This window comes from Delphinus delphis, chromosome 5, assembly GCF_949987515.2.
Source record: "Delphinus delphis chromosome 5, mDelDel1.2, whole genome shotgun sequence".
Lineage (NCBI taxonomy): Eukaryota > Metazoa > Chordata > Mammalia > Artiodactyla > Delphinidae > Delphinus > Delphinus delphis.
In genome coordinates, this window is record NC_082687.1 from 75,413,111 (window position 1) to 75,425,902 (window position 12,792).

At 36.9% G+C, this 12,792-nt stretch overlaps 1 protein-coding gene across 2 annotated transcripts in view; it reads right to left on the reverse strand.

The window, feature by feature from the left end:
• Nucleotides 1-12,792, reverse strand: part of UBE2K (ubiquitin conjugating enzyme E2 K) — an 82,249-nt gene that overhangs the window by 41,814 nt on the left and 27,643 nt on the right. The window contains exons 2-3 of one of the 2 annotated variants that reach the window (XM_060012676.1): nt 2,879-2,935; nt 856-949 (exon numbers count right to left, since the gene is read on the reverse strand). In XM_060012676.1, the coding sequence (XP_059868659.1) occupies nt 856-949; nt 2,879-2,935 (151 nt within the window). The remainder of the gene's footprint in view (nt 1-855; nt 950-2,878; nt 2,936-12,792) is intronic. The other variant, XM_060012677.1, reaches the window with a different exon arrangement.

Genomic DNA, 12,792 nt, shown 5'->3' on the forward strand with positions numbered 1-12,792 from the left:
TTCCTGAGCTTAAGTTTCTTTATCTATGAAACAGTGATAACCGTACTTACCTCTTAAGATTGGTTATAAGGAGTGAATGAGAAAGTACACGTAAACCTCTAACAAGTAAGAACTCAATAAGTGCTACTACTACAAATTCCGTGACATGATTTCCATTAAACAAATATTTGAATGCTTATTATATGCAAGAATCTTGGTTATGCTATATAATCCAAATTTACAGTAACACTCACTACTGAAGATCTGCCTAATGAGGAAATAAAAAGCTATAAAGCTTCTTTCTGTATCTTACCACCCAATTCCATGGTCTAAAGTAGCTATAGACTTAGTTTGTAAACACAGAGTTCAGCAAAACTGTCTCCTTTCTATATGTCTTGAAACGATCACTCAAAGCTTTCCTGAATAAAGAAAATTAAATATTTGGAATACAGCCTGTATGAAGACATATGAGTAAATTACATGCTAAATGACAAACAGGGGAGAGAAGCTTTTCTTTAAAAATTAACATAAGTCAGAAATTTAAGGCAAGGTTTGTTTACAGATACCATATGAAGGGTAACTGAGAGTCCATATAAGTTAAAGTCTTAACATGCTATTTGTTTTATACTGTTAGATTCTAACATAATATAACCTGTAACTTGGCTCTTTGGAAAAAGAAAAAAATTAGCTAAAATTCAGTAAGAAAAATCAGTCTAGATAAGTATCTAAATTTATTATTTAAAAACTGCTGTATATATCCTTAAGCCAAATGAAGTTACCTTTCACGTAGTTTATAAATGCTTGAGATTATTCTGATTTAATGTTTCGGACAAGTTCTAATATGCACAATATTTTGATACAGAAAAAAGTACTTGCCTTCATATGGTGTGTCTGGAGGTCCTGCTATTTCTCCTCTTAATTCTGTAAAATTCTCATCTACAAGATCTACTTTAATTTGATTTTTGCTCGTCTTAAAAATAAACAGAAAATAAATGTTAGTTATATCAGCAAGAAAAATGCCTATTTTTATTGAAGTATTACCTATAAAAAATTTTGAAACACGCTCTTTCATAAGCTTATCTGCTCTAGTAAAAATAATAGTCTGCTTTTCTAGAACGTAATTAGCCAATCTGAATATTTAAAACAAAAATACTAACAAATTTTAACTGCAATGTTTTTAATGACATAACACCACTTTGAACAACAGTACAATGTCTGGTTGACTTTACAGGAATGTTTTGAGAAAACTAGCAGACACCTTTATTTTATATTTGCTGAGTTCATGTGTGTTAGGTCCAAAGTGATAATTCTATTCATCTGTAGATGAACTCTGCAATTCGATACCCCCGGGCTACATGGGTTCTAGCCCCAACAGAAAATTCAAGATCATTAAAAACTATTTAGGCTATAAGCTCTCACTTAAATTTCTAGATGTTTAGGTTAACTGAAATACTACACCATCAACCAGGATGATGAAAGCTCTAAGTGTCTAATTAATATCGCTTTCCACAATAATTCCTAAAGCCTAAATGCCTCAACAGAATCTTCTAATGCCTTCCTCAAACTGTTTTTCTGCTTAGTTTACTTCAATGGCAATTACTTACTTCTCAAAACAGATTTTTGTATTTATCTACAGCTAATTATTTTGTACTTTACACTTCTCAAAGTACTGTCATATCAATATTATCACTTCAATCTCTCAATAATCTTTAACAATCCCTTCTCATAGTAAACAGTGATCATGATTCAGGAAACCTTCCAGTGGGATTCACTTTAACGCTCCCAAGTACCTGCCTGCAAATGGGCTCTCCGCTTACATTATGTAACCTACCCCAGTATCTTACTGGTCTATTCACCAAACACAATGATCCTCCCCTTTTCTCAATTTTTTAAAACATAAATCCTTAGTATACAAAGCTCTCCTTTCATTTTTTTGGTTAGGATTTTTATATTTATCTACATCTACTTATTTTGTACTTTACACTTTATACCTAAGTGACACATGTACTCTTATGAAAGAAAGCCCGACAAGATTTCAAAAGTAAATTTTTGCTTTTGAACCCACCTTCTTAAACTTGCTTACTGGATGAAACAGTGTAGGAATTATTGTTTTAAGGTCCCTGACTTCCTCCCCTCACCCCCAGGAGAAGATACCATCATTTTCACTTTCTCTGTACTAAACAGTTTAGTACCGAACGTTAAGTACAGAAAAAATACATAATTTAAAACTCAAATTTTAAAGATTTAATGACTCCTAATTTATCTTATCTTTTAATAAGAACATAGGATTAAAAAACTTACTTTATGCATTTTAACTAGTACTGGTTTATTTCATAACCTTTTTCTACATTTGGGATTGAAGTATTTCATATTTTTCTGAAGATAATTTTACCCCCAAATTAAATTTAATTATAAATATGCATAACGGGGAACTTCTTCCTGTGCCCTAAAAAAATCATTATCATCCTTGGTATTTTCAGAAGAGGATGAAATGTACAATTTTAGTAATGGTAAAATACTTTTTCCAGTAAGCACAGGAATTAATGTTAAAATGAAAATCATAGGCACCAGACGTTCGTTCACCGACCAATTTAAGAAACCAAAAGTGTAACTTACAGACATCTATTTTTCTCCCCTACGATTTCTAAGGGAAACAAGAGTAACCGAATCTTGCAAATCGTGAATGCTTTCAAACTTCTCTATAAGGTTCCCACAATATCCCCTTCCCCAAAAGAAGTAAATAATCCTAAAATGGCAGGATACTAAAGGACACTTACTACACTGAAGTTTGGGGAAGGGTAGAAAGAAGTAACAAATTAGAAAAGCTGCCTTCTAGATTGTCCCCAACTGTTTGTTTAGTAAAATGCTAAGTAAACAAATATTAATAAACAAATATTACCTCTGTCCTCATTCCCCCAAAATTGTAATTCAGAGAAAAGTGAGTCTTTTTTTCACTCTAGGGAAAGAACACTATTCGTGTATGAAAAATTTACTAAACAACTCAAGAAAATACAATCACCATGATGAATCCCATTATAAAGTATTCTATGTTCTAGGGTAGGGTTTTTATCCACAGATAACCAAAGATAAAAAGAAAATGGAAAGTTAAAGACAGATTTTTCACAGCTTAATTTTTCTACCACGCAACAATTATCATTTATTACATCCATACTTTAATTCAAACATCCAGTATTTCCACAATCCAAAACTCCAACCCCACTGCCCACACAAAATAACTTAAAATCCCACTTTAAGACTCAAGAACTGAAAGGGGAAAAAATGGAAAACAGCAAAATGACAGACAGTATTTTAAAAAATCATGGCCTTGGAAGTCAGACAGATGTGAGGTGATTCCCAGTTCCGCCACTTATTTGTGATGTTAATTCAGGTAAGTCACCATCTAACTCTCAATTTTATTATTGTAAAATGAGAATACACCTCAGAATTAAATGAAAATTTCCTGGATAGAAGTAGCATAGTTACCCTTCTCCTAACACTATTAATTACAAAAACCTTTGATTTCAAAATCCTATTTTATAAAATTTATTTCACAGGTCTGTTTCCAAACTAAGAATGGAAACTGTAATTTCTAAAAATAAATAAAATAATGTGTTTTCGATTTTAATGACTGCAACAACCAGGGAGGCTGAGGCTTTCGGATGAAACCTTGAATTGTTTTATCACTATACTATTTTTTCTAAGAACTGTTGGAAAGTTGCTTTACTATATTTTCTTCTCCCAACTTATCTGAACACACAGTGGGACCTCTGGTAGTCTTGATTTTTCTTACGTTTCCTTGTGGCTCCAATGCATTTCCAACACATAAAAGGAAAAGAGATGAACAAAAGCTACAGCTCCTAGTAAACAATTTTTTATTAAATATTTTATTAAGATATAACATGCATAAAGTATGCCAAACAGTACATAACACTGAAGTTAATTTGGAAGTGGTAGATAAACGAACATTACTGCTAATAAGCAACAGTGCAAAATTTAAAGCAATTCTAGTAGATTCTCAAGGCCAAGTGTCTTGATGAACTGACATAATCATCATCACAAAATTCTTTCAAATAATTCCTGGGATCTACTACATGCCAGAAAGCAATCTCAACTGTCAGTGAAACAACTAAGTGACAAAACTAAGTCCCTACCCACTTGGAGCTTACATTCTCCTGGGAAAAACTAAAAATTGATAGATTTTATTGAGAAAGCACTAAGTATAAGCTACTGTTGTTTAACCTGTTTAAAACGTACTACCTATGTGACCTTGAGCAAGTTAACTAACCACTCCATACCTCAGTTTCATCCTCAGTCAATTGGGAATTATAATAGTACCTACTACATACAGTTCATGGGGGAATTTAATGAATACAATATTAATGCCTACCAAATAGTAAATGCTGAATGTATAGTAGCCATTTAACACTTCAATATGTTGACTTTTGATAATGATGTTGGAGCAGAAAACTTCTACATAAAGCAAATATTATACTTTAAAGGAATAATTTATCACTTTAGCCTCTCTTCTATTCATTCTGGAAAAAGTTTTCTAAAATATAATTTAAATCCAAATTTCAGATAAGCAAATATAATTCTAAATGACTCCTAAAGTTATAGATAATTCTCATATGCTATTAAAAAAACTATTAATTTGTTTCCTAGTCAAATCACTACTACCAAAATTCAGGAACACTGCTCATTATTATCATGTAAATAAATGTGAAATTCAACTCTTCCTCATTTGTTGGAAATGAGGCTTGTTTAACACTTGCCATTACTTTCTCATAATTTAACATAAATGACTTATGTTTCCCCTACTATTCTAGGGCTCAAGAAGAAACATTTCCACCTCCTAAGCAGTTAAAAACCTGAAACTTGGGACATTCACATTTCCAAGGCAGGGCTGACATGGAAACTAAGAGACTAGAAGAAAAATGGGAAACTGAGGCCATGGGGACACATTTGTGGTCCTTACTAAAAACCAAATTCTAGACCAGTGCTATCCAATAGAAATATAACATAAGCCACAAATGTACTTTATTTTATTCCAGTTATTCATAAGTGATTGTATTTTTTTTAATTGAAATATAGTTGATTTACAATGTTGTGTTAGCTTCTGGTATACAGCAAAGTGATTCAGTTATACTTATATATGCTTTTTTTTAAAAATGGTAATTATATGACCATTTCTCTTTCTCTTTTCTTTTTTTTTTTAAATTTATTTATTTATTTTTGCTGTGTTGGGTCTTTGCTTCTGTGCGAGGGCTTTCTCTAGTTGTGGCAAGCGGGGGCCACTCTTCATCTCGGTGCGCGGGCCTCTCACTATCGCGGCCTCTCCTGTTGCGGAGCACAGGCTCCAGACGCGTAGGCTCAGTAGTTGTGGCTCACGGGCCTAGCTGCTCCGCGGCATGTGGGATCCTCCCAGACCAGGGCTCGAACCCATGTCCCATGCATTAGCAGGCAGATTCTCATCCGCTGCACCACCAGGGAAGCCCATATATATGCTTTTTTAAAAAAATATTTATTTAGTTATTTGGCTGCGTCGGGTCTTAGTTGCAGCACTCCGGATCTTTAGTTCAGCATGTGTGATCTAGCTCCCTAACCAGGGATCAAACCCAGGGCCCCTGCATTGGGAGTGTACGGTCTTAGCCACTGGACCACCACAGAAGCCCCCATATATATTCTTTTTCATATTCTGTTCCATTATGATTTATTACAGGATATTTAATATAGTTTCCTGTGCTAAACAGTACGACGTTGTTATCTATTTTATATATAGCAGTTTGTATCTGCTAATCCCAAACTCCCAATTTATCCCTTCCACACCCCCTTCCCCTTTAGTAACCATAAGTTTGTTTTCTATGTAAGTCTGTTTCTATTTTGTAAATAAGTTCATTTGCATCTTTTTTGGGGGGGCGGGGGGCACGCAACTTGCAGGATCTTAGTTCCCCAACCAGGGCTTGAACCCGGGCCACCTCAGTGAAGGCACTGAGTCCTAACCACTGGACCTCCAGGGAATTCCCCATTTGTATCATTTCTTTAGGTTCCACATATAAGTGATATGATATTTGTCTTTCTCTGACTTACTTCACTTAGTATAATCTCTAGGTCCATCCATGTTGCTGCAAATGGAATTATTTCATTCTTTATATGGCGGACTAGTATTCCATCGTGTGTGTATATGTATATGTATATACACATCTTTTTTATCCATTCATCTGTTGATGAACATTAAGGTTGCTCCCATGTCTTGGCTATTGTAAATAGTGCTGCTATGAACACTGGGGTGCATGTATCTTTCTGTATTATAGTTTTATCTGGATATACGCCCAGGAGTGGGATTGCTGGATCGTATGGCAACTCTAGTTTTTTAAGGAACCTCCGTACTATTTTCCATAGTAGCTGCACCAATTTACAGTCCCACCAATACCATAGGAGGGTTCCCTTTTCTCCACACCCTCTCCAGCATTTAAAATTTGTAGATTTTTTAATGATGGCCATTCTGACTGGTATGAAGTGATACTTCATTGTAGTTTTGATGTGCACTTATCTAATAATTAATGACGTTGAGCATTGTTTCATGTGCCCCTGGTCATCTGTATGTTTTCGTTAGAGAAATGTCCATTTAGGTTTCCTGTCCATTTTTTGATTGGGTTGTTTGGTTTTTTTGTTATTGAGCTGTATGAGCCGTTTGTATATTTTGGAAATTAAGCCCTTGTTGGTCACAACATTTGCAAATATCTTCTCCCAGTCCACAGGTTATCTTTTCGTTTTGTTCATGGTTTCCTTTGCTATGCAAAAGCTTTTAAGTTTGGTTAGGTCCCATTTGTTTGTTTTTGCTTTTAATTCTATTGCCTTGGGAGACTGACCTAGGAAAACACTGGTACAATTTATGCCAGAAAACGTTTTGCCTATGTTTTCTTCTAGGAGTTTTATGGTGTCATGTCTTATATTTTAAGTCTTTAAGCCATTTTGAGTTTATTTTTGTGTATGGTGTGAGGGAGTGTTTTACAAATGTATTTTTAAATTTTTCTAGTAATCACATTAAAAAGAGTAAAAGGAAACAGGAGAAATTAATTTTAATATTTACCTCCAATATATTAAAAATTATTTTAATATGTAATTAAAATTTCTGAGATACTTCACATTTTATAATACTAAGTCTTCAAGATTCAGTGTCTAACTTACAATTACAGCACCTGCAATTTGGAATGGCCACACTTCAAGTGTTCTAAAGCCACATGTGATAGGCAGATCCACAGAAACAGAAAGTAAAATATCGGTTTCTCAGGGAGGAGGGGAAAATAGGAAGGATCTGTTAATCAGGGATTCTTTTGGGGGTGACAAGAATGTTCTGGAATTATATACTTGTAATAACTGCACAACCTTGTGAATATACTAAAAACCACTGACTAATACACTTTTTAAAAGAGTAATTTTGGGGCTTCCCTGGTGGCACAGTGGTTGAGAGTCCACCTGACGATGCAGGGGACACGGGTTCGTGCCCCGGTCCAGGAGGATCCCACATGCCGTGGAGCGGCTGGGCCCGTGAGCCATGGCTGCTGAGCATGCGTGTCCGGAGCCTGTGCTCCGTAACAGGAGAGGCCACAACAGTGAGAGGCCCGCATACCGCAAAAAAAAAAAAAAAAAAAAAAGAATAATTTTTTTTTAAACTTGAAGGAAAAGAAAAAATCACACATAGCTAGTGGGTACAGTACTGGACAGTGTAGCTCCAAAGAACCAGGAAATAATAGCCTCTCCAATTACAGAAACAGTGTGCCATTAAAATTTTACTTTCTGGACTTTTGTCATCACACTTCACACAATCTAGAATACAGAATAATTACAGTTCTGAACCTACTAATTCCATGAATATTTATTAAGTACCCACCATTTGCAAGGCAAATAGGTACTGGTGGTAAAATCATCAACCAGAAATGTTCTCTAACCTACCTTATCCCCATAGAGTTTTCATTCTAAGGTATTAAACAACAAATTATATAATTTTTAAATGAAGGATAGGATATCATGAGTCATGATTAAGAAGAGGATTCCCTCAGGAAATCACCTTTAAACGATTTAACTTAGGCAATGACAGCATTTCAGGCAGAAAGTTCATCCTGTGCAAAGTAGAGGCGAGGAAGGACTTGGCATGTTTAGAAATTGAAAAGCCACCAATGTGACTAGAATACACAGAATAAAAGAGCAGAAATGAGGGAGGGAAAGTAGGCAGGAGCCAGATTACGCAGGGTCATGAAGAACAATAAGAAAAAAAAGTTGTGACAAGACAAACAGATTTGGGTCTTTTAAAACATCCTGGCTGCAGTGGGAGGGAAATGCCTGGAGGGAGATTAAAGCAGATACAGAGAAGAAGGTTAGGAATCCAGTGAGAGTGATTAGAAAGTACACTGAGATGAAGAGAAGCAGATGAATTAAGACTGGCAGGAGATAAAATTTATAGAACTTAGTTATTATATACTAAAACTGTATGATCTTAAGGAGGGAACAAGGATCACCCTACGGTTTTGATTTTCCACTGGGTGTATGGTAAAACAATAACTAAGATAAGGAAACGGGAAATTGAGGGGTCAGAGTTTGGGGAAGAGGGAAAATCAAAAATTCAGCTTTGGACATGTTGAAAAAAGATATTTACGAAAATCCAAAAGGCCAAGTAGACAGTTGAAAACTCAGGTCTAGAGTTCAGGAGTGAGCTTGGCTGAAGATATGGTGAACAAGAGGAAAATCCAGGATACTCTGTTATCACTGGCACCAAAGAAAGAAAAATGTTTCAAAGAGAAGAGCAGTTAGGGCTTCCCTGGTGGTGCAGTGGTTAAGAATCTGCCTGCCAGTGCAGGGGACACGGGATCGAGCCCTGATCCGGGAAGATCCCACCTGCCACAGAGCAACTAAGCCCATGCACCACAACTACTGAGCCTGCACTCTAGAGCCCACAAGCTACAACTACTGAGCCCACACACCACAACTACTGAAGCCCGCGCACCACAACTACTGAGCCCGCACACCACAACTACTGAAGCCTGCGCGCCTAGAGCCATTGCTCCACAACAAGAGAAGCCACCGCAATGAGAAGCCCGCGCATCGCAACGAAGAGCAGCCCCTGCTTGCCACAACTTGAGAAAGCCCGCACGCAGCAACGAAGACCCAACACAGCCAAAAGTAAATAATTTAGAAAAAAAAAAAAAGCAGAGTAGTTAATGTTGCTGAGAGATTAATAATAATAACTAATACACCATATAAGCTGTATCCTAACTGACTTATACGTAATAATTCATTTAACCCTCACAACTTTATGTGTTTACCAATAAGGAAACTAAGACACAAAGAGATCACACACAGCTAATAATCAGAAAAGCCTGGTTCTAAAGATGATGCAGGAGCCAAGGCATATACATTCTATTTCACCAACTCTTAAGATACCATCAATTATAGGATGCCCCAGTGTCTGCCCAGTAAGAAATACATACCACCATTTACACTATGACACAATATTTACCATTTAGAATTTTTATTTTACACTTAAAGAGACTTTAAACTTTACATATATTACTATTAAGACTGCACAAAGAAAAAATAAGCAAAAATTATCTTCTTCACAGTGAAAGCCCTGAATGTGCACACACACAAACTTCCGAAAACACATACAAGAAATTGGCAATGGTGGATCTCTGAGGGTAGGAAAACAAAGAACTATGGATCTGAGGTAAATGGGAGACCATGGTGCTGTTTGAAAATTATTTTAAACACATACACATGTAACTTTCGCTCTGACTGAAACACTTTAAAAAGGCTGAGCAGCAGGGAGGTCTTTGCAAAGTGAAAAGATAAAAACACCCACTATTATTAACTGGATAGTCATGAATGGTGAGGAAATGGAGAGCATGATTAGAGAGAACTCCAAATGTTGGCTACAAAGGGGGAAGTGAGAAACAAAGCAGTAGTTTGGACGAAGAAAGAGGGCAGAAGGTGGGGTTTCTTTATAACATAGCCATTCAACAGTATGTTTAAATGCTCATGACACAGCTATGGTAGAGTTAGACGTTAAAAGTAAGGATGGCAGATAATGTAATGAAGAAGATGGAATGGGGTAGAATGGGTGAAATCCGAAATGAGAAGAATAAATGACTGTCCAAACTGAAAATCAACTACTCTTCTTAGATCCATCAGAGACTTGAAGTCACAGGGTCAACCACAGCCCCCATAACTGGAGAGACAAACGGGCAGAAAAAGACAAACCAGAACAAAAGCTCACAAGCATCTCTGCTTGAACCACTACCAGAGTATGAAAACCTAAATTGTAATTGACATTGCTGGAAACACAGTGGGGATAAATTTGAGAGTGAAAAACTCCCAGGGGGCCCTACCACTTTTGTGAATTTTCACCTCCAGGATTCCTACAAGGTTTTCACAGTGAAGATCAGAGAAAAATCCCCTCATGCTTCTGGCAAGGGAAGGGAGAAAGTAGCCATTTCTTTTATTTAGAAATAAGCCCAGAGTATTTGATTCTTCTTAACAAAGCCTGCCCGCAAGCGAAACTATTTCACCAGAGCATAGCATCAATTGGGGTTTTAACAGATCTAACCAACCTGAGGGAGGGGCAATACCCTCCAGCCCCCTCTAGCCTGACACCTATAGCTACTGCAAATCGTAAACACAGCCTAAACCCTAGCTAGATAAACATAAAAGGTAACACTAAAGACCTACTTGTATAGTTCCTTTTCTAGTACATTATGTCTGGCTTTCAAGAAAAAAATTACAAGGCATACTAAAAGACAAAAAACACAGTTTAAAGAGGCAGAGTAAGCATCAGAACCAGACTCAGATATGGCAGAAATGTTGGAATTAGACTGGAAATTTAAAACTATGACTTTCAGGGGACGCCAGTTCGATCCCTGGTCAAGGAACTAAGATCCCACATGCTGCAGGGCAACTAAGCCCACATGCCACAACTAAACAGCCTGCATGCCGCAACTACATAGCCTATGCACACTGGAGCCCACGTGCCACAACTAGAGAAAAGCTGCAACTAAGACCACAACGAAGAGCCCGCGCACCCCAACTAAGACCCGACGCAGCCAATAAATAAATAAATAATGAATGAATATTTTAAAAAATAAATAGGGAAACCATTAAAAAAAAATTTAATGGCGAAGTACTTGAATAGACATTTCTCCACAAGATATACAAATGGCCATCAAGTGCATAAAAAGATGCTCAATTCACTATGCAACTATTATTAGGAAAATGCAAATCGAAACCACAATGAGATACCACCTCGCATCCATTAAGATGGCCACTATCAAAAACACTGGAAATAACAAGTGTTGGCAAGGATGTGAAGAAACTGGAACTCTGTGCACTACTGGTGGGAATATAAAATGGTGTGGCCACAATGGAAAACAATATAATTCATCAAAAAATTGAAAACACACACACACACACACACACACACACACACACACACACACACACACACACACACACAAAGATAAAAAGGAAAACAGAATTACCATGTGATCCAGCAATTCCACTTCTGGGTACATACTCAAAAGAACTGCAGCAGGGTCTCAAATAAGATAATCTGCACACTCATGTTCGTGATTATTCAAAAAAGCCAAAAGGTGGAAGAACCCAAGTGCCTACTGGCAGATGAATAAATAAACAAAATGTGGTGTATACAATGGATTATTCAGCCTTAAAAAGGAAGGAAATCTGACACGTTACAACATGGATGCACCTTGAGGACATTATGCTAAGTAAAATAAGTCAGTCACAAAAAGATACTTTATGATTCTACTTACAGAGTCAGAAAGTAAAATGGTAGTTACCAGGAGCTGGGGGTAGAGGGAAAAGGGAGTTATTGTTCACTGGGTATAGACTTTCAGTTTTGCAAGATGAATACACTCTGGAGAGTGGATTCACAGCAACGTGAATGGTTAAGATGGTGACTTTTCTGTGTATTTTACAACATCACAATTTTGAAAAAAAAAGTAAAGGGACGGAGAAAAATATACTAATCCAAAGAAAGTTGTAGTGGGGATTTCCCTGGTGGTCCAGTGGTAAAGAATCTGCCTTCCAATGCAGGGGATGTGGTTCGATCCCTGGTCGGGGAACTAAGATGCCACACGCCATGGGGCAACTAAGCCTGCGCGCTGCAAGTACTGAGCCCACGCTTTCTGGAGCCCACTCACCACAACTAGAGAGAAGCCCGTGTGCCACAATGAAGAGCCCATGAGCTGCAACGTTTGATCCCACATGCCGCAACAAAGATCCCGTGTGCCACAACTAAGACCCAACGCAGCCAAATAAATAAATAAATAAATAATTTTTTTTAAAAAAAAAGAAAATTGTAGTCATTTTAATTTCAGACAAAGTAGATTTCACAGCAAGGAAAATTACCAGGAATAAAGAGGGACATCACGTAATGATAAACAGGTCAATTATCCAAGAAGACATTAAAAATACTTAAACTGGGGACTTCCCTGAGGACTTCAATGGGGAACTAAGATCCCGCAAGCCGCTCGGCATGGCCAAAAACACAAAACAAAAACAACAAAAAACTTAAACTGTATGAGCGTAACAACAGAGTTTCAAAATACATAAGGCAAAAGCAATAGAACTACAAAGAGAGTTAGATGAGTCCAGTATTACAGCAAAAGACTAAAACACTCCTCTGCCAGTATTTGACAGATCCACAGGCAGAAAGACAGTAAGGACACAGCTGAACTAATTAGCACCAACAAACTGGATCTAATTGATAACCATAGACTATTTCATCCAACAGCAAGATACACA